The 22,826-nt window shown below is 47.2% G+C and overlaps 1 protein-coding gene across 6 annotated transcripts in view; it reads left to right on the forward strand.

Annotated features, from left to right (window-relative positions):
* The window catches only part of ST7 (suppression of tumorigenicity 7), a 215,423-nt gene that overhangs the window by 163,806 nt on the left and 28,791 nt on the right, over positions 1–22,826 (forward strand). For all 6 annotated transcript variants that reach the window (XM_038752200.1, XM_038752197.1, XM_038752196.1 and 3 more), the window contains 2 exons: positions 15,340–15,412; positions 16,950–17,052. In XM_038752200.1, the coding sequence (XP_038608128.1) occupies positions 15,340–15,412; positions 16,950–17,052 (176 nt within the window). The remainder of the gene's footprint in view (positions 1–15,339; positions 15,413–16,949; positions 17,053–22,826) is intronic.

Raw genomic sequence — 22,826 nt, forward strand, 5'->3', positions numbered from 1 at the left:
CTCCCAGAGTTTTTTGTCACCGCATCCACCCCTCCAACCTCTGGGGGCCTAGAGATACAGGAGTCAGCCAGACAGTCAGTCGTACTTATTGAGCACTTACTGTGTGGAGAGCACTGTACTAAGCATTTGGGAGAGTGCAATATAATGACGCAGTAGACACATTCACTTCCCACAACGAGCTTACAGTCTAGAGGGGGAAACAGATGTTAGTATAAATATATAAAATAACAGATATATACATAAGTGCTTTGAGGCTGGGATGTAGGGGGGGATGAATAAAGGGAGTAAGTCAAGGTGATGCGGAAGGGAGTGGGAGAAGAGGCATAGTCAGGAAAGTCCTCTTGAAGGAGCTGTACCTTCACCAAGGCACACAGGAGGAGGGCTGTGAGGGCCTGTGAATGTCCCCCCTTAGTCACTTCACCTCCCAACAAGCCCCCACCGGGGAGCCAGCGACCAGCCAGTTGCAGTGCCTGCAGGCCACCCAGTTTGAAATGCTTCCTATTTTATGTCCAGGCACCAAAGTGCTCCTGCTCACCTTCACGGCAAACTCTCTGTAGTGGAGTACTTTGCTCCAGTTCCTTTAGCCTTAGGGCATAAGATCCGGTATAGAATGTGCCTAAACCAGGGCCTGCCTTAGAAACCTGAACTCTATCGGAGAAACTGAGGCAGAAAAAGGTTGGATTTTCATAGGGTTCACACCCCTTCTTGTTTGAGTCCCCTGGGGCTTAGACCTGTCTTCCTTATCCTGCATCGAATAAGCCCACTGAGGGACAGACACCATCCTTAATTCCCATTTGTGTTTTCTCTCCCAGGGCTTAGTACAGTGCTCTGTTCACAGTAAGCACTGAATAAATACTATCACTACTTCTACTACTGCTACCCCTAAAACAGTGAAACAGTACAGAGAGATTATGTTTGAATTTAGGAGGAGAAACAGTTGTCACTAAGATACTACAGTGCAGACAAGAGGACCTCTGTTAAGAGATCAGCTCAGTCTTCCATTTGATCCGTACTTGCCACCTGCATTTACACCGCAAATCCATCTGCACATAGTAAGCACTTAACAAATACCATCATTATTATTATTATTATTATTATCTGCAGTCACACCACAGAAGTAGCACGGCCTAGTGGATAGAGCACAGGCCTGGGAGTTAGAAGTCCCTAGGTTCTAATCCCAGCTCCCTCGTTGGTCTGCTGTGTGACCTTGGGTAAATCACTTCACTTCTCTGTGCCTCAGTTACCTCATCTGTAAAATGGGGATTGAGACTGTGAGCCCCATGTGGGACAGGGACTGTATCCAACCTGATTAGTTTGTATCTACCCCAGAGCTTGGAACAGTGCCTGGCACGTAGTGAACGCTTAACAAATACTTGTACTTCCCAAGCGCTTAGTACAGTGCTCTGCACACAGTAAGTGCTCAATAAATATGATTGAATGAATGAATGAATGAAATACCATTTAAAAAAACAAACCAGGATTCGAAAATGAACTGAACCAGCACAGCCTCCGGGACCCTCAGGCCTCAGAAGGCTCCTCTCAAAGGACACCCGGCTCATTAAAGAGCTTGTCAGCTCTCTGTGCCATGAGGTAGATCGTAAAATAAATGCAATTGTTCACCACCCTCTATCTTAATTGATTATGATATTTGTTAAGTTTTTACTATGTGTCAAACTGAACTGAACCAGCACAGCCTCCGGGACCCTCAGGCCTCAGAAGGCTCCTCTCAAAGGACACCCAGCTCATTAAAGAGCTTGTCAGCTCTCTGTGCCATGAGATAGATCGCAAAATAAATGCAATTGTTCATCACCCTCTATCTTAATTGATTATGATATTTGTTAAGTTTTTACTACGTGTCAAACTCTGTTTTAAGCACTGGGGTAGGAATAAGTTCATCAGGTTGGGACACAGTCCCTGCCCCACCTGGTCTCACAGTCTGAGTAAGAGGGAGAACAGGTACTGAATCTCTAGACTGTGAGTTCATTGTGGGCAGGGAATGTGTCTGCTTGTTGTTGTATTGTACTCTCCCAAGTTCTCAGTACAGTGGTTGGCACACATTAAGCATTCAATAAATAAAATTGAATGAAAGAATGAATGAATCCCCATTCTACAGTTGAGGAAACTGAGGCCCAGAGAAGTTGCGACTTGCCCAAGGTCACACAGCAGGCAAGCGGCGGAACCGCGATTAGAACCCAGATCCATTGACTCCTAGTCCCATGCCCTTTCCACTAAGCCACACTGCTTCCCATGTCTATCGACCCCAGCCCACTGCTGCCTTCCCACCGGATCCCAAATTGATTTATTGGACTCTGATAACACATGTTCAAATTATTCCGTGCAAACAGCCCGCCCCGCCCGACGTTAAGGCCCTTGGCTCGCCGCTCAAAAATCCTCTGTTGTTGCATAGGGACAACTCACCCTTCCACAAGCCTGGTGTTGAGTTTTGTTTACATGTGTACCTGGCAACGGGGACCGTGTCCACAATCAGTTTTCATGGAAAAAGAACCTCATCCGTGGCAGGACCCACACAGTTGCTGAGATACCTCCTGAGGGTTTCAGAGTTCAGCACTTGTCAGTAAAGCACCGATGACCTCATCGCTGCCGACTCCTACAGGGATCCTTGGCTCAAGCCGGGCACCCGTCTGCTGGGTTATTTACAGTAGAAATCGTTGCTCCGAAGGGAGAAGCAGTCGGATTTCAGTGTAGCCGGCGGGCCCCCTTCTCCCCACCTCCCTTCCCTCCGGGGATTAGGGGGTGCGGGGGCCATCCTGTCCAGCCAAAGGGCCACTTTGGACGACTTGGGGGTGTGTGGCAGGCCGCAGAGGCCGCCCGAGGCTCCTGGGGGCCAGCTCCCTGGGCTGAGAGGGGAGTCGGAGAATCTCACGTGAACCGAGAGGCAGTTCTTGAAGAGAATCCCGATCTCCCATGGCAGAATGGCTCCGCTGCCCCTGTTCATCCAAATGATGGTGGTGACAGCTCTTAGAAACCTAGCTGACTCTTGAGCCCAACCCTGGGCGGCACACCCATGCAGCCAGGGGCTCTATTATCTCTGCACAGTGGAATGCTGGATTCTCTCACCGCTATGTGGGGAAATGTCACGTTGTGTTCGGGGGTGCTTTGTGGTCTCATCTTGGCTGATCAAAAAGGATCGGTATGCGTGGGAGCCGAGGATAGAGGGTGGGTGGGAAAATGGTTTCTCCCTCCGATTCTTTTTCCTACCCAATTTTCTTTCATCCCTACCATCTCCACCCAAGTCTGTGGCCTGGATAAGCTCTCCCCGTGACTAGGTGTGCTTATTCCTAGTCACTGGGGCCTCAGAAGAAAAGTACAGCCGGGCTTGGACGGTCATTTTCTTCTGCCTTTCGCTCAGCAGCTTCAGTGGTCTCATCTCCATTAGACGAGGGGCAACGGCTTTGAAGGCACTTCTGCTCTGTGCTCAAGAAGACCACCCCTCGTAGAAAAGCTATAGTTGCAGTTCTCAATTCAGTTGGAACGGGAGAGCTCTAGATGGTGTCTACTGCCGCAAGATGGTGCCTAAGTCCTCTCAGCCAGACCATTGTCAAGCCTATCTCGAGGAAGCAGGTCTCTAGAATGACTGTAGATAGGCCAGTCTTGGGTGCCCTGGCCTCTCCAAACAGGGCGTGCTCTCTCTCGTGCTCTCTCTCTCTTGATCTCGCTCTCCTTCTCCCTCCTACTGTATATCTCTTATTCGCTGTTGCTCTTTTGTCTGTATGCTACCAAAACTGCTTTCCTCGGGGCTTGGATTAGCCCTCTCTTGGCCACTAGATTCAACAGTCACTCGTGGATTACGACACCACCTGCCCAATTTTTACCTTACTGCAGGGATGCAGAAAACACCATGGATTAAAATCCATAAATGTTCTGATTTTCCAAGGGGGAAATTCATGTGCCAGTCAGAGAAGCAGCGTGGCTCAGTGGAAAGAGCACGGGCTTTGGAGTCAGAGGTCATGGGTTCAAATCCCGGCTCCGCCACTTGTCAGCTGTGTGACTTTGGGCAAGCCACTTAACTTCTCTGTGCCTGTTACCTCATCTTTAAAATAGGGACTGTGAGCCCCCCGTGGGACAACCTGATCACCTTGTAACTTCCCCAGCGCTTAGAACAGTGCTTTGCACATAGTAAGCGCTTAATAAATGCCATCATTATTATTATTATAATTATTCAGCAGGTCGAATAGGGGTTCATAATTAGACAAAGCAACCTTTTCCTATTCTTAATCACTCCCCTTTTAGGAGCCATTGTTGTGCAAGAATTTTCTTCTAGTTGGCTACTATCCCTAGCATTCTCTGTTTTTCCTAGTTCAAGGAGCTGTCTGTTATCACCTACAAGATCTGGAAGGACCATTTGCCAAAGGGTGACCTTATCTTCTGAGGCAGGCAGGTTTTCAGAGGAGCAGGGAGTCCACCAAATTTTGGGCCAGGTGGAAAATCTCAAGTATTTTAATAGGCAAGAATCTGCTCAGGTACCGACCTCTCTTGTGTTGCTTGCCTCAGTGGTGCAAGAAAGATACACTCAACAGGGTCGAGATGTCTACTATGGCTTCACTGACCAAGTGAAGCCATTTGTCTCTGAGGAGTAAATCTGGTATCTGGTTTCAATAAAGCTCCAAAGACCCTGGCTTTGAATTTTAGGCTATGTTTTTGCCTTTGAGGAAAATTTTTCTATCTTGTGAGTTGCTCCGCCTTTATAACACTCAAGGGGCAGCTATTTGGAAATACCTTTTGCCTGCTCCTCCTTTGGAAATACCCACAGAACTGGCCCTCCAATATTAAAATCTGTGGCAGGCTATGGCCGAATCTTGGTTTTCATCAGGCGAAACTTGCAAGCATCCAGAATTTGTTTCTAGTGGCACAACTCCCTACACTCATCGAAGACAAGGACAGGATCTTCTATGTCTATTGAAGTTACCATACACTTAGTACAGTGCCCCTCTATGAGAGAAGCTCCGTTAGTGCAGTTGACGATGATGATGATATTAAACAACCTATCGTCAGATGATGCTGGACTCAGGCAAAAGCTGGAGGGATGTTGCATACAGAATCAGAGAAAGCTCGAGCTTCAGACTAAAATAAGGATAAATGTAATGTTTTCCAACTTACTCATTGGACTTCTGGATGAGTCACATTGGTAGTCCCCATAGTCCGATGGTGAACAGTGTGGCTTGGAAACACAGCCAGCTCCGCAAGGGTTAAAGCCAACTTTAATGGTACAGACGTGGGGAGAATGAGCAATAGCAGGATAGCCAAGCAGCCGATGAAAGGCAGCATGGCCTAGTGTAAGGACACGGGTATTAGAGTCAGAGGACCTGGGTTCTAATCCTGGACCCACTACTTACATGTTGTATAACTTTAGGCAAGTCAGTTCATTTCTCTGGGCCTCGGTTTCCTCATCTGTGGAATAAGGATCTAATACCTGTTCTCTTGCCTACTTTGATTTTGAGCCCCATGTGGGACAGGGACTGTGTCCAACCTGATAAACTTGTATCTACCCTGGCATTTAGAATAGTTGAGCACTTAACAAATACCATAATTATTAACTTTTCTGCAGCCCACTTCTTTAGGTTGCTGAAGGAGGGCAGTAAGACTGATCAGTATATCCTAGAACCCTATCTGAAACAAAAATAAAGGAGTCCTTGATATCTAGAAAGCAACAGTAGTAGATCAGGAGTCTGGGATCTTCATTTTATGTCTCTACTGTGATCATTAGCCATACCTATCAGCTGCTGGCATAGGGCACATCTGCAGAGGTCAGAGTTCACACATCATCAGCCTAGCAGGGTCTGACTGCGGGTCATTCCCCAGTTCTTTGTACCACAGTCATGCCCTCCAGAAGGAAGAGTATCAACAACTGCAGCTCTGCTAATAAAAAACATTTAATTGTGTTCATTCAGTCCACATTCCTACCGAAGCAGCATCATCAAAGTGAAGTTCTAGAAAGCAGTCATCATCAAAGCCGAGCACATCATATCGCATCTTCAGTGGGTGGAATGGACAGGAATGGGGAATGAACAACAACAGGATACCCAAGCAGTTGCTCAGCAGTGCGAGGAAATGGGCAAACCATGAAAAGGGAGGTCAGGTGAAATTTTTCAAAGGTACAATGAGGCAAAATCTCAAATGATGCAGCTTAGTCGTATAGAAACAGATGGGCTTGATGGGGGGGTTCACTGTCTAAAATCAAGGGGACCCTAAAGGAGCAGAGGTTTTAGGAAATTTGTGCCAGCTAGAGATCAGGAGGGAGAAATAAAAGCAGCAACAGACACCTAAGGCAACCTTGTAATAAAGGACAATCTCTCCGTGCACCCACGGCAGAAGGTATGGTCAGCTGCGCTTTGGACCTAAGCACCCCCAAACACATTGACAGAGCCTCATCCTCTGTATCCTCTTCTCTGAACTCCAGGCAGCTCTAGGCACATATGATCGCCAAATCCATCTGGGTTTTATTTAACATGAATTACTGGAAGATTGTCACAATGTATTGCCTTCTTGGTCCGCTGCCACTGCTAAATGAGCTGCAATATCTTGCCTCGGGTCTGGATCCCATGTGTCCCATCTGAGACGTTTCCAGGGTCGGTTATCATCTGGTCCAGAAACCGCACCTTGCATCAGTTTCATCAGGGCCAGGTCTTTGTCCTTGAGAAGGCAGGGCCGGGCCCTGGATGGTGTTAGTTGATGAGGCTGTGGGGCTGTTCCTGAGAAGTGTTGAATCCCATAAAAATCCCAGAAGTGAAATTCTGGAGGGAAATGTCTTCCTTTTTCAGTGGCAAGGCCACTACCTTCCCACAGTTTGGCCAAGATGTGTGTATTTGTTGTTGTTGTTGTTTTATGTTATTTGTTAAGCACTTACTATGTATCAGGAATTGTACTAAGCTCTGGGGTAGATAGAAGCCAATCAGGTTGGACACAGTCCATGAGAAGCAGCGTGGCTCAGTGGAAAGAGCACAGGCTTTGGAGTCAGGGGTCATGGGTTCGAATCCTGGCTCCGCCAAGTGTCAGCTTTGTGACTTTGGGCAAGTCACTTAACTTCTCTGTGCCTCAGTTCCCTTATCTGTAAAATGGGGATTAAGACTGTGAGCCCCCCGTGGGACAACCTGATCTCCTTGAAACCTCCCCAGTGCTTAGAACAGTGTTTTGCACATAGTAAGTGCTTAATAAATGCCATTATTGTTATTATTATGTCCCACGTGGGGCTCACAGTCTTAAATCCCCATTTTAAAGATGAAGTTACTGAGGCACAGAGAAGTGAGGTGACTTTCTCGAGGTCACACAGCAGGGAAGCGGTAGAGTGGGAATTAGAACTCAGAACCTTCTGACTTCCATACCTGTGTCCTTTCCAGTAGGCCACACAGCTTCTGCGTGAAGCCCAAGTGATCACCTGGGAGATTTGAGATCTCCTCTTGAGGCACAAGAGGAGAGCTGATCTTCCTACCTTCAATTTAAGGAGTTTTCCCGGTGGGATGGCAGGGGAGGTTGCTTCAGTGCTCTTTCCCTTATTTCCACCTTTTTTTTTTTACTTTTTTAAAATGGTATTTTTTAAGCATTTGCTCTGTGCCAGGCACTGTATTAAGTTCCGGAGTAGATGCTAGCTAGCTAATCAGATTAGACTCAACCCATGTCCCATGGGGGGCTCATTCTGAATCCCCATTTTGCAAATGAGGTAACTGAGGTGCAGAGAAGTGAAGTGACTTGCTCAAGGTCACACAGCAGCCATATTGCAGAGCTAGGATTAGAACCCAGGTCCTCGGACTCCCAGGCCTGGGCTCTTTCCATTAGGCAACCCTGCTTTTCACCTTGCCAAAGAGGGAGAGCTCAGAATGATGTCAGGCTTGCACCCTTCCACTAAGTCACTTGAGACAGCCAACCATATCCTGTAGTCCCCAAAGAGGCTATCTTCGGATGAGGCTGTAAACATGCTTGTCTTTGGGCCTGGGAAAGTCAGCTGTCAAGATGGCTGGAATGGTTGGTTGTAAGTTTTAGTTTTGTACATAGAAGCATGAATGAGATAGGAAGCAGTGTGGGCTAATGGAAAGAGCACAGCCTTGGGAGTCAGAGGACCTGGTTTGCCTTTTATCTGATGTGTAACCTTGAGCAAATCTGGGCCTCAGTTTATCTTTAAAATGAGGATTCAATACCTGTTATCCCTCCACCCTAGACTCTGATCCTCATGTGGGACAGAGACTGTCCATCCTGATTATCTTATCTCACCACTTAACACAGTCCTGGGCAAGCATCAAGTGCTTAACAAATACCATTGTTGTTATTATTATAATAATAATTGTTATTATTACGTTGCTGAGATGAGAATGGTAAGGACCCTTGGTGGGTGCCTCTTTTCAGATGATTTCTTAGTGATTATTATTATCGTTATTGTTATTATTATCATCATCATTATTATTATTATGAGCTGAGAATGGCAAGGGCCCTTAGTGGATGCTTCTTTCCAGATGATTTCTTAGTTTCCTAGAGGCTTCTCACTCCATTTCTGATTCGTTTAGTAGCGGACACCCTCGAAAGAATCGGTCCGGTGCCCAGAAATGAGGCTGGCAATCTCAGCTGAGAATGGTTCAGGGCAGGCAGGATGATGGCAGGAAACCTTACCCTCCCCTAGACTTTAAGCTCATTGTGGGCAGGGAATGTGTCTGTTTATTGCTATATTGTGGTATATTGCTATATTGTGCTTAGTACAGTGCTCTGCACACAGTCAGCACTCAATAAATACGATTGACTATTGGATTGACTGACTGACAGCTTCTCAATTAGAGAGTCTGCTGGTTTGCCCAGAATCCGGGAAGGGAGTGGGTGCTGTCTCCAGGTGGAGGTCGAACTGCCAAACCCCACTGATAACGATCAGGAGGCAGTCACTCTTCTGGGTGAAAATCCGGGAGGGTTACTTTCCTGCTAGAATCTAAAGCCCAGAAAGGTTAAGTGCGGTACTCCACTGGAAGAGCAAATTCCAGACTGGGGTTCTATGGGAAGCAGCTTGGTCTAGTGGATAGAGCATGGGCCTGGGAATCAGAGGCCCTGGGCTCAAATCTGGCTTCACCGCTTACCTGCTGTGTGACCTTGAGCAAGTCGTTTCACTTCTCTCTGCCTCATTTCTCTAGCTGCAAAATGGGGATTCAGTACCTGCTCTTCCTATTACTTAGACTTTGAGCCCAGTGCAGGGCCTGATGTAGTTACAGCGCTTGGCATATTGTCAGTGCTTTCCAATTGCCACAATTATTAGTATATTCTAGCAGACCTTACCCATCAGCTAGTCTCCCACAACTGATCAATTAGTAGTGCATCTTGAGCATCTACTGAGTGCTGAACACTGTACTCAACACTTGGGAGAGTGCAACAATAGTATAAGATACAGGGTGCCCTCAGGGAGTTTATCATCCTGCACTAGATTACCCAAATCATACCTAGAAGAGAGCATTTGAAATGGGTTATATTGTCAGATGATGTGTTTGATACTTTCTCAACTTCCAGAGATGTGATAGGATCTGAGGATGTCAAGGTCTTAGCAAGACTATGTTTCTTAACCCTCCCTGTTCAATGCTTTCTTCCCAACCACCCCACCGGATTTTGTTTAAAGCCAACATGGCTAGAACACACCCTTCTGGGCACGTTGCCTGTGACCACTGCTGCTTCTGTAGAGAAGCAGCGAGGCTTAGTGGCGGTCACACAGCAGGCAAGTGGTGGAGCCAAAATTAGAACCCAGGTCCTTTGACTTCCAGTCCCATGCTTTATTCACTAGGTCAAACTGCTTTTCATCTCATGAATAACCCAGTTCAAGACCCATTGTTTATTATCATCATCATTTTTATCATTTTTTTAGCACTTACTGTTTGTCAAGTATTGTTAAAAGCACTGGGGTAGCTACAAGTTAATCAGATTGGACGCAGTCTCTATCCCACATAGGGCACACGATCCTTGTCCCACTTGGGGCTCAACAGTCTAAATAGGAGGGAGAGCAGGTATTGAATCCCCATTTTATAGTTGAGGAAACTGATACAGAGAAGTTAAGTGACTTGTAAGGTCAAACAACAAGCAGAGTCGGGATTAGAACCCAGGTTCTCTGACTCCTAGGCCTGGGCTCTTTTCACTTTGCTATGCTGCTTTTCATCCTCTAGAGAGGTTACTAGCACATGGCTACCCTAACCTCAGCTCCGTGAAAGGTTTGGGTGACAAATCAGCCAGAAATGAAGCAAGCACAGGCCTGGGAATCAGAAGAACCTGGGTTCTAATCCCGCCTCTGCTACTTGTCTGCTGTGTGACCTTGGGCAAGTCACTTAACTTCTCTGTGCCTTAGTTATCTGTAAAATGGTGATTCAGGCTGTGATCCCCATATGGGGCGTGGACTGTGTCCAACCTGATTAGCTTGTATCCACCTCGGCACTTAGAATAGCGCCTGGCAAATAGTAAGCTCATAATAAATGCCATTAAGAAGAAAAGACGACACCCCCAAAGAGTCCTCACAAGGCAGCCTCCAGACCCTGCTGCCATCATTTGTTGTTTTCTGCTGCTTCAGGAGGCCTTAACCCTAGAGCGTTACAAATGTCAAATAAAATCTCCGCCACCATTTCCATGGTACTGAAGAGTCTGAGAAAGGCATTACAGAATCTTGTGTAATCTCATAAACATGTTCACATCAAGGCTGCCAAAGTCGAATACCATTTGTATTTTGGAGTGAGGCATTTACCAATTGACTGAAATGTCTTCCTAACTGAGCATTGACTGTGGAAAGAATAAAAAATTGGACAGAGTCGCCAGTTGTTCATCTGAAGCTAATGAGCAGATGAGAGGTGACAGCACGTCAAGAAAAGGGAGAAGACAGGTGGGATCAGACTCCCAAAGTCATAATTGTACCACAAGATGCCATTTGGGGCTTTCTTAGGTCCCACAGAGAGTCAATTATACAGTGTTCAGTGAGATGTGAGTGTTGGGAATGGGCTGTGCATTGAAATCATTAGATGGTGTGTTCTAAGGTCTTAGAACCTGGAGCGTGTCACTGATGTGCTCCAGGTGTTTCCGTGGGCTGCCATTTTAGATTCTCCCAATTTGCCTGGGCATAATGCCAGGCTGGGAGTGAGCCTGCAACTGAGTGGGAAAATCCACAATGGTGCAGATGGAGAGAGGCCATCTTGGTCCACTCTCAACCACCTCTGTGGATATGCTTGCCCATGCCCAGGAAAAGCCCAGTGGGAAAGAAGGCACATAAAAAAATCTTTGAGCATCACAGCATACTTCTACCTCTCCACTTCCTTGACTTTTTGAGAAAGGGCATGCTCTCAGGCCCATCACCCTCTATTTGGGTGTCACCTAACTCAAAGATGGAGAAGAACCGAGAGGCTTAGACAGTATCAACAGAACAAGCCGTATGAACCCAGGGCAGGGGATTCTGCTAGAAAGAAAACAGTGCCATGGTCGTGTCTAGAGGAAAGAGCAAAGAAAAAGAGATATAGAAATGCACAATCACACATGGGGGCGGGAGAGAGAGAGAGAGAAATCAAGAACACAGAGGGTGTGGAGAAAGATGGAAATGTATGCTCAAATTGCTTTCAGGAGAATTTTGCTTTGTGAGGAAGAATTTAAAGTTATGGGCAAGTAAATGTGGTAGAGTTCTCATTTTTTAATGAAATTTGTTAAGTGTTTACTGTATGGCAGCACTGGTATAGATACACATTAATTTGACTAGGAACAGTCCTTGTCGTACACAGTCTAAGTAGGAGGGAGAATGGAGATTGAATCCCCATTTTGCATTGAGGAAACTGCATCAGGGGGAAGTTGAATGCCTAGTTAATATTAAGTTCCTGAAATATTTCATCATAGAGAATCAGTCATCTGTCTGTAAGACTGAATTACAATGCAGGGGATTGTGGACCCCAGGACCTTTTTGACACTCTCTCCAGCCCTCCAATTCTATAAGTGTGGTGAGGTTTCTGTGACCGAGCAATGATTTCTGGATTTAGAAGGGGACCGATTCTTGTGTTCTTGTCTGGCACTGGCCTTGTTGCCTAAATCTCAAGGACCTCTTTTGGTAATGAGATTTGGAAGTCATATAAAAGGCCAGTGACAGCAGACTGGACACAAAGCCTCTGTCCTTCAAGAATGTTTGCTCCTCTCTGCTTTCTGGGTTAACTACCAGCAAGAGTGCAAGAAGAAAGACTCTTATCTGATACAATCATCGCTATCCCACTCATAATAATAATTATGGTACTTGTTAAGTGCTTACTGTGTGCCAAGCACTGTTCTAAGCGCTGGGGTAAATACAGGTTAAGAAGGTTGGACACAGTCCCTGTCCCACATGGGTTCATACTCTTAATAACCAGTTCAACCCATGACCTGTGAAGGTTGTCATCGGTGGGAATTTGGCCCAAAGTTGAGTCCTTTCTTAGAAGCAGCATGGCCTAGGGGAAAGAGCATGGGCCTGGAGTCAGAGGATCTGAGTTCTAATCCTGACTCCCCCTTGTGTCTGCTGCATGACCTTGGACAAGACACTTCTCTGTGCTTCAATCCCCTTATCTGTAAAAATGGGGATTCAATATGTTTCTTCCCTCCTATTTAGAATATGAGTTGTAATTGGGATAGTGGCTGTGTTCAACTTATCTTGTATCTACCCCAGCGCTTAGTACAGCTCATAGAACACACAGTAAGTACTTAAATACTATAATAATAACTAATAATAATAATTGTGGTGTTTGTTAAGCTCTTTCATTATGCCAGGCACTGTTCTAAGAGCAGGGATGGATACAAGCAAGTTGTGGTTGGACACAGTCCCTGTCCCACATGGGGCTCACAATCTTAATCCCTTTTTACCGATGAGATAACTGAGGTACAGAAAAATAAAGTGACTTGTCCAAGGTCACACAGCAGACAAGTGGTGGAGCCAGGATTAGAACCTAATCCTTCTGACTCGCAGGCCCTATGCACTAGGGTATGCTGCTTCCAAGGAGGGACTCAACTTTGGGCACAGATTCCCACTATTAGAAGTAGTAGATCTTTTGCAATAGAAGAAGGATCGTGACCTTGACATCCCTAGTGAGGAAAGCTCCACCCAGTAAGAGGAAGTTATAATGACCAGGAGATAGCTGAAATTAGGGCGGCGACTGGGAAAGTCAAACAGCCTGCAATTCCCCTGGAACCTTCCCCAGAAGTTCTTTCCAGGAGTCTTAGTGGAGCTGTTTTGAATAGGACTGGGCAGGCTCCTGTGTGACCATGAGCAAGTCACTTCACTTATCTGTGCCTCAGTTTCCTCATCTGTCAAATGGGGATTCAATACTTGTTCTCCCTCATATTTTGACCGAGGACAGGGACAGCGTCCAACCCGATTATTGTTGTATTGTACTTTCCCAAATGCTTAGTATAGTGCTCTGCATAGAGTAAATGCTCAATAAATGCAATCGAATGAAGGAATTATGACGTTGCATCTACTCCAGTGCTCAGTACGGTACTTGGCACATAGTAAGCGCTGATCAAATACCGCAATTATTATTATTGTGTGTTTCATAGTCTAAGTAGCAAATAGTTCACCCTTGGACAACAGCTTCAGCAGCTGGTGATGGGATAGTATTTCTAGTTCATTACAGGCAGGGAACGTGTCTGCTAATTCTGCTGTATTGTGCTCTCCCAGGCACTTGGTACAGTGCTCTGCACATATTAAGCAGCATGCCATAGTGGATAGAGCATAGTCAGAAGGCCATGGGTTCTAATCCCGCCTTCACCACTTGTCTACTGTGTGACCTTGGGCAAGTCACTTCATTTCTCTGTGCTTGTTACCTCATTTGTAAAATGAGGTTCGAGACGTGAGCCCCATGTGGAACGGGGACCATGTCCAGCTCGATTTGCTTATATCCACCCCAGCGCTTAGTATAGTGCCTGGCATATAGCAAGTGAACAACAAATACCATTATTATGGTTATTATAGTAAGTGTTCAATAAATGCCACTGGTTGATTGATGATTGTGACTGTGTCTCAACTAATCAAGGAACCCCTTTGCGCTAACAGGCTGTAGAGACTTTGTCCCTGAACCTAGAACACTTCCTGGCCCTCTGTGAAACTACTTAAAGATCTCCCTGGGAGAGGTTCCCAGGACAGCCCTGATTCTGCATTAACCTGAGTTTTGAACTCACCGGTATCTCCCATCCCCTTGGCCACCGGAGAATAAAACTTTTCCCGCATACGGAATATCGGACAAACATTTGTCCATTGGAGAATAATTTGTCAGGGTTGATCAGAAGCCAGCAGACCACATTGTTCCACTCAAATTTTACATTAGGAGGAATTCTCCAGGCATGAACAGCTTCTGTCACCAGTTTTAATGCTTTATGTCTTCTTAGGTACAGTATAATTTTGTTAGAGCATCGTCACTTAAGGTGTCACCCTAGATGCAGTGGAGCACACAATTTGATCCCAGTTAATTTCCCATTAAAGCGTATGCTTTCTTACCTTGATTACTAGAGTCTCTAGTAGAGTGTCAACTTCCCATAATACGATATAACATTGTGACTACTTCAGGAGAGAGAGCGCAAGCAGAGCTAATGTCGTTAGACTGTCCCTGGCAACAGGAGTGAGAAAAGATCATGGCCTAGGTGGCTCAGTGGAAAGAGCACGGGCTTTGGAGTCAGAAGTCATGGGTTCAAATGCCAACTCCGCCAACTGTCAGCTGTGTGACTTTGGGCAAGTCACTTAACTTCTCTGTGCCTCAGTTACCTCATTTGTAAAATGGGGATTAAAACTGTGAGGCCCCCCGTGGGACAACCTGATCACCTTGTAACCTCCCCAGCGCTTAGAACAGTGCTTTGCACATAGTAAGCACTTAACAAATACCATCATCATTATTATTATTATTATCTCTTACTCATCGGGAAAGAAGCTGAAAGGTTGTTGTGTGCAAAAATGCCGCATACTAAAGAGCAGTTTCCCCCTTTCCAGGTCAATGTGCCTCTAAGTATATGTGAAGTTTTGTCATATCAGGAGTGATCCTCACCACAGCAGAGAAAGGCTGTCATCTGAAATGGTCCAATTTGTTTTTCAATTGTTCGACACATCCTCCTTTCATTTTGAAAGCCCACAGAGCAATGAAGGGCCAAAGTGGCAAGGAGAACATGATGACGGTTTTTATGTCAAAGCCCGTAGTGGCCACAACGTCTTTGCCATGAGCCGCCCTGCCGATCCCAGCATCCAGCCCTCTGAAACCATGGGGCAGAAGGGTTCTCATCTATCCATCTGGGATTTAAAAACCAGAAAAGCTCATCGAAATCGCAGAGCATTAGAGTCACTATTCTGTGCTTCCACGTATTTACCAGGGCACTCGGTTTCTTTTTCCTCAACAGATATAAGCTTACCCAAGTCGGCAACAATATGCTACACAGCGGCCCTGCTCAAAGCAAGAGCTGTCTCTGACAAGTAAGTGCTCCGTGTCTCCGGCCTGCTTGAGCGTCTGACGAGTGGGCGGCTGCATGAGGCCGCAGAGGGATTTACCCGGAGGTTTCCGTTGGCTGCGGGACTCCTGCTTCTGAGCTTGCCTTCTCCAGAATCTGCTGATCCGTTCTCTCTCCATCTAGCGGGAGGGGGCCTGTCTCCCCATGTCAGAGCAGGTGCATTTCTCTAAAAAGCAGAGGGCACTCACTGGGTACCCGAAGCAGGACTTCTGCGGTGACTCTTTCAGCAGGGGAGGCGGGCCACTGTGCTGGAGAAGTAGCCGAAATGCCTCCTCCCGATTCGTGTCAGGGGCGCTCTCCCGGTCGACCCCCGGCAGGTAGTTGTCCTAACAAGAGAGCATGGTGGGGCGGAAAGGGGTTGAGCGTCAAAAGGTTCTTCACTTCAGGCAGCCCCCTCGGCCATCTCCAGGGCTGGTTCCCACTGACGGACCCTGGCCAAGATCCCAGGCTGGGAGATACGATTCCTCCCGACTCTCCTCAGCATCTCAGGATACCCGACAGGTGGCAGGAAGTAGGGGGCGGCGTAAACGTTTTTTTGTTGTTTTTAGGTTTTTTTATTTTTGTTTTTATTTTTGTTTTTTTTTTTAAGTTCCCCTGGACCCCGCATCCCCTCCCGGCCCGGCCCTCTCCCTACCTGGGAAAGCAGCTAGCGTGGAGGTGGTTTTCTCCTGGTGTCAGGCAGGTTTGCTGTTCAGTGTATGTGCACTTGAAGACCTAAGTAATTTTCTTTCGTTCTTTTTATCCTGTAGATCGCCAGTACCTACTGCAACATCTTTCCTCCCTACACAGTGACTCCAGCTTGGGAGGGGCAAGGCTAGGCTGAGCCAGCACTCCCTGTGGTGTCTGCCTGCCACGTGCAGCTCTGGAGTTAGCCGTGGGGTGTGAGGTGAGAAAGAGATTGCATGGTCTGGTTGGTTTTTTTGGTTTTTTTTTTTATCGGCTGGGGCGGCTGAGGCGCCCTCAGTCTGGGCATGCACCCCTTGCAGGGGCAGCGGGAAAGCAGATCTCCCACTGCTGAACCCGCCCCCCCTTCCTCCTACTCGGTCCCTGACCTCGGCCTGGAAGCCCCAGCACAAAATCCAAAACCGCTCGCCCCCTCCACTTCGTCCCCACCCCTCCTCCCCCCGCAGCGGGCCTGGAAGCCTAATGCTCTGGCCATCCCTTTAACGTGAGCCTTTCTTTTTCCTAAACTGCCCACCCCTGCCCCTCCCAACCCCCGCCAGCCCCCACCCCTAGGACATTTAGGTTAGCAGCTTAGAGAGAGAGAGAGAGAATCTGAGGGGTTGGGTCTTCCTCCTGCTATGGACTAGGTGCAAGCACGCTCTCTGCTTCTGCCGGGGTTTGGGTCCGTGGCGGCTGTGGGGGCGTTCGACTCCGCGTTACCATTAATCGGAGTGATCGGGGGTGAGGGGTGGGCCCTCGACCGTGGCGTGGTCTTGGCGGGCCGGCCCCCCCAAGTCGGTCACCCCCACTAAACTCCCATGGCGTCTTGACTCCACCAGGTTCTCCCCGGAGGCGGCTTCCCGGAGGGGGCTGAGCACGGCCGAGATGAACGCTGTGGAGGCTATTCACCGAGCGGTGGAATTCAACCCTCACGTGCCAAAAGTGAGTCTGAGCGCCCTTCCCCAACCGTTGGAGCCCCAGGCCCCCGTCCCCAAAGACGTAACAGCCCTCCCATCTGATGCCCTCTTTTCAATTCAATTCAATAATGGCATTTATTAAGCGCTTACTATGTGCAAACCACTGTTCTAAGCACTGGGGAGGTTACAAGGTGATCAGGTTGTCCCACATGGGGCTCACAGTCTTAATCCCCATTTTACAGATGAGGTTACTGAAGCACAGAGAAGCTAAGTGACTTGCCCAAAGTCACACAGCTGACAATTGGCAGAGCTGGGGTTTGAACCCGTGACCTCTGACTCCAAAGCCCAGGCTCTTTCCACTGAGCCACGCTGCTTGGAGGACCAAGCTTTTCCCACTTGGTCCTCCAGAGAAGCAGTGTAGCTTGGTGGAAAGAGCCTGGGCCTACAAGTGAGAGGTCATGATGATGATGATGATGATGGTATTTGTTAAGCGCTTACTATACAACCTGATACAGGGTAATCAGGTTGTCCCATGTGGGGTTCACAGTTTTAATCCCCATTTTACAGAGGAGGTAACTGAGGCACAGAGAAGTTAAGTGACTTGCCCAAAGTCACACAGCTGACCAGTGGCAGCGTCGGGGATTAGAACCCATAACCTCTGACTCCAAAGCCTGTGCTCTTTCCACTTAGCCATGGTGCTTCTCTAATGGTCATGGGTTCTAATCCCGGTTCCACCATTTATCAGCCGTGTGACTTTGGGTAAGTCACTTAACTTTTCTGCGCCTCTGTTACCTCATCTGTTAAATGGGGATTAAGAATGTGAGCCCCACGTGGGACAACATGATCACCTTGTAACCTCCCCAGTGCTTAGAACGGTGCTTGGCACATAGTAAGCGCTTAACAAATACATCATTATTATTATTATTATATCCTGGCTGTGAATTGTGGAAGTAACTTGTAATAATCATAACTGTGGTATTTATTAAGCATTTGCCAAGCGCCACTCGGGTAGAGACAAGATAATCAGGTCAGACACAGTCTCTGTCCCACAGGAGTTTCACAGTCTAAGTAGGAGGGAGAACAGATATTTAATCCCCATGTTACAGCTGAGGAAATTGAGGCCCAGAGAAATTCAGCGATTTGTCCAAAGTCACACTGCAAGCCAGTGACAGAGCCAGGATTAATACCCATATCCTCTGATGCCCAGGCTCTCTCTACTAGGCAACACTGCTTTTCATGTTGTTACACGAGGCAAATACTGACATTCTACCATATAGTCTTGGACTTGCGCATGAGTAAAAATAACAGAAAGAGTAGCCATCAACTGTGGGAGCTGTGATTCAGCTCTGATTCCACCATATTCACTGCGCATTCAGGGTCAGGGTCAGTTGCTCAATCAGTTGTATTTACTGAGCGCTTACTATGTGCAGAGCACTGTACTAATTGCTTGGGAGAGTACAAAACAACAGAATTAGCAGACGTTCCCTGCCCATAGCAAGTTTACAGTCTAGATGGGGAGACAGGCATTAATATGAATAACTTATATAATTTAAAGATACGTACATAATTTAAAGGGTCCCGTAGAGAGGGCCAAAAGCTACCTGATCTGTGCTCTGTCTCCACCTTCTAGACTGTGAGCCCACTGTTGGGTAGGGACTGTCTCTATATGTTGCCAACTTGTACTTCCCAAGCGCTTAGTACAGTGCTCTGCACACAGTAAGCGCTCAATAAATATGATTGATTGATTGCTCCACCTGAACTGGCAGGCTCCTCCTTCAGGGGATCCTATGAGGGGTGGTGAAAATCACTTTCCTTCCTCCTTCTCCCTACCTACCCATCTACTGCCAACTTCAGGGGAATGGGCAACTCTCCCATTGTCCCTACCCCCAAATCAGCATAGCAGTGACTGGGCTCTTCTGTGTTGGGGAAAGGCTCTGGTAGAGTGGTTTTGTTTTTCTTTTATGGTATTTGTTAAGCACTTACTCTGTGTCAAGCACTGGTCTAAGTGCTGGAGTGTTTAGCAGTTAATCAGGTCAGACAGAGTCCCTGTTCCACGTGAGGCTCACATGTTCAAGCAGGAGGCAGAGCAGGTGTTGAGTCTCCACTTTACAGTTGAGGAAATTGAGCCACAGAAAGGTGAAGTGACTTGCCCCAGGTAACACAGCAGGCAAGTGGCAGAGCCAGGAGTAGAACCCAGGCCTTCTGGGTTCTACTTGGAGAAGCAGCGTGGCTCAGTGGGAAAAAGCCTGGGCTTTGGAGTCAGAGGTCACGGGTTCAAATCCAGGCTCCACCAAGTGTCAGCTGTGTGACTTTGGGCAAGTCACTTCACTTCTCTGGGCCTCAGTTCCCTCGTCTGTAAAATGGGGATGAAGACTGTGAGCGCCCCGTGGGACAACCTGATCACCTTGTAACCTCCCCAGCGCTTAGAACAGTGCTTTGCACATAGTAAGTGCTTAATAAATGCCATTATTATTATTATTATTATTATTATCATTATTATTATTATTCGGACTCCCCAGCCCATGCTCTAGCCACTAGGTCCCGCTGCCTCCCCAGAGTCGAAGCACTTCTGCAGACAAGCCCAGCCCTTTCCATCTGCTTCCATCAGTGAAGCAGTATGGCCTAGTGGATAGAGCACGGGCCTGGGAGTTAGATCATGGTTCTAATCCCAGCTCCGCCACTTTTCTGCTGTGTGACCCTGGGCAAGTCACTTCACTTCTCTGAGCCTCAGTTCCCTCATCTGTTAAATGAGGATTCAAATTGTGAGCCCCATGGGGGACAGGAATTGTGTCCAACCTGATCTGCTTGTATCCATCTCAGCACTTAGTAAGTGCCTGGCACATAGTAAGTGCTTAACAAATACCGCAGTTGTTATTATTATCATCATTATCATCTGGGGGCAAGGGGGAATCTTCGCAAAGGTGGAGAGAAGTGGGAATCTGAGGTCAGGCAGTGCCTTCTGCTCCCTGATTCATTCATTCAGTCAGTGAGTTGTATTTATTGAGTGCTTACTGTGTATAGAACACTGTACTAAGCACTTGGGAATGCTTCAGGTCTCAAAGCCGGGCTCAGATCCAGCCCCATTAGGGCTCCACTTATCAAAATTCAGCACTCTGATTGGAGTTGGTGCCATTTTTCGCTCCTGTAAGCACAGTGATGATGATTATTATCAATAATAATAATGATGATGATGATAATAATGATAATGATGGTATTAGTTAAGCATTACTATGTGCCAGGCACTATAGTAAGCGCTGTGGTGGATACAAGCAAATTGAGTTGGACACAGTTCCTGTCCCATGTGGGGTCACGGTCTCAACCCCCATTTTACAGATGAGATAACTGAGACAAATACAAGTAAAGTGACTTGCTCAAGGTCACAGGGCAGTCAGGGATGGAGCTGGGGTTAGAAGCCATGATCATCTGTCTCCCAGGCCCGTGCTCTATCCACTAGGCCATGCTTCTTCTCAGTAGGCTGTAGCTTGTCAGGAAACTCTTATTTGGCACTTAGAATCATAGGACTCATGTGCTAGCGGCATTGTCAAAATGTCAACTGGCCCAACCCTTTCGGAGAGGCAGAATCACAGGACAGGTTAAAGGATGTTAGCCATATTTTATCTCAGGGAGTGTATGTTAAGGTATGTGCTCTCCCTGAGAAGACCAAGGAAAACCACAGAATGAAGAGGTTTTGCATTTCTTTAAACCGTTGGTTATTAGAATTTTTTTTCTCCTTCCTAACAAGACAGGATTTTTCATGGCCCACTTAACGATGAATGATAGATGTGTTTTTCTATATCCTTTCCATCTCACTTTGTCACTCTGGCTATCCTGATTTAATTACACACATGTGTGTTTTCCTTAGTAATCTGGCCCTTTTTCCATCTGCAGTGGTTTTTCAGTTTGCATCCCTTGTCTTCATTTGGCACATGATTAAGCCCATGCTCATATATTATCCTAAATAGCATCTCATTACCATGTGCCTCATTAAATTATGGAACCCTATACCCCTAGTGACCAGGAAAGACTTTCTGGAGTAGTATTAATATTATGTCACTCCAGAAACTGTTTCAGACCATTAAAGTCCACTTAATGCACTAATAGTCCCCCAGTGGATCTGAAAAAATAAAAGCGCCTCCGAAAACAGACATTTTTTTCATGGCATTTGTTAAGCATTTAATATATTCCAGGCACTGTACTAAGCACTGGGGTAGATGCAAACTAATAAGATTGAACACAATCCGTGTCCCTCATGGGGTTCACAGTCTTAATCCCCAGTTTACAGATTAGTTAACTGAGGCATAGAGAAGCGAAGTACCTTGCCCAGGGCCACGTAGCAGACAAGTGGCAGAGCCAACATTCGAACCCAGTTCCTTCTGATTCCCAAGCCCGTGCTCTATCCAATGGGCCATGCTGCGTTTCGATTCAGTCCTTTCTACCTAGTGAGGTCTGGCCCATTGTACTGAGTCCTTATGCCAGGAAAAATCAGTCAGTTTAACCAATCAATCATTGCTATTTGTTGAGCGCTTACTGGGTGCAAAGCACCATATTAAGCACTTGGGAGAGCATAATGCAATGGAGGTGACAGACACGATCCCTGCTCACAAGGCCCTTACAGTGTGGAGGGGGAGACCAACATTAAAATGCATTAGAGATTAGGTCAGTGGCAGAGTGTAAGAAGATGTACGTAGGTGCTGCGGTGCTGAAGTTGGGGTGACTATTAAGTGCTTAAGGGATGCAAATCCAAGTCCAAAGGTGACACGGAGGGGAGAGCAGGGATGGGAAATGACACAGGGAAGGTTTCTGGAGGCAGTATGATTTTAGGAGGGTTTTGAAGGTAGGTTGTTGGATGGGAAGTGGGAGGGAGTTCTCCATCTTGCGTCAACAAGTAATTATCAGTCTCCCCAGGCTGGGCACCCCCTGAAGCTTGTGCTTAGATTCAGGAGCCTTTCAGAAAACCCTAGCACCCCACCCCTTCACCCCATTCCTGGATTATCCAGCACTGGGTTGCTCGGAAAAAGAAGACCCTCGTCATCATGCCCTGGATGATCAGTGGACAGGAAGGCTTCCACCAGACTCCTCCTTTGTTGTGTCCCTTCTTCCAGGACACTGTATAGACCAGGCAGATTTTTGGGCTTCACTGGTCCGGTGGATTTGCCCTAGCAGCTTCCTGCCAGCCCCATACCCTGCTGTCTTCCTCCTTTAGCACTGAGCTGAGCTGTAGAACCAGACCATCACCTCGCCCCCTCCCACCTCACCTCCCTTCTCTCCGTCTAAAGCCCAGCCCGCACCCTCCGCTCCTCTGCCGCTAACCTCCTCACTGTGCCTCGTTCTCGCCTGTCCTGCCGTCGACCCCCGGCCCATGTCCTCCCCTGGCCTGAAATCCCCTCCCTCCGCACATCCGCCAAGCTAGTTCTCTTCCTCCCTTCAAAGCCCTACTGAGAGCTCACCTCCTCCAGCAGGCCTTCCCAGACTAAGCCCCCTTTTTCCTCTTCTCCTCCCCATCCCCCCGCCCTACCTCCTTCCCCTCCCCACAGCACCTGTATATATGTTTGTACAGATTTATTACTCTATTGATTTCACTTGTACATATTTGCTATTCTATTTATTTTGTTAATGATGTGCTTCTAGCTTTACTTCTATTTATTCTGATGACCTGACTCCTGTCCACACGTTTTGTTCTGTTGTCTGTCTCCCCCTGCTAGACTCTGAGCCTGTTGTTGGGTCGGGACCGTCTCTATATGTTGCCAACTTGTAATTCCCAAGCGCTTAGTACAGTGCTCTGCACACAGTAAGCACTCA

The sequence above is a fragment of the Tachyglossus aculeatus genome, chromosome 10 (assembly GCF_015852505.1).
Source record: "Tachyglossus aculeatus isolate mTacAcu1 chromosome 10, mTacAcu1.pri, whole genome shotgun sequence".
Classification (NCBI taxonomy): domain Eukaryota; kingdom Metazoa; phylum Chordata; class Mammalia; order Monotremata; family Tachyglossidae; genus Tachyglossus; species Tachyglossus aculeatus.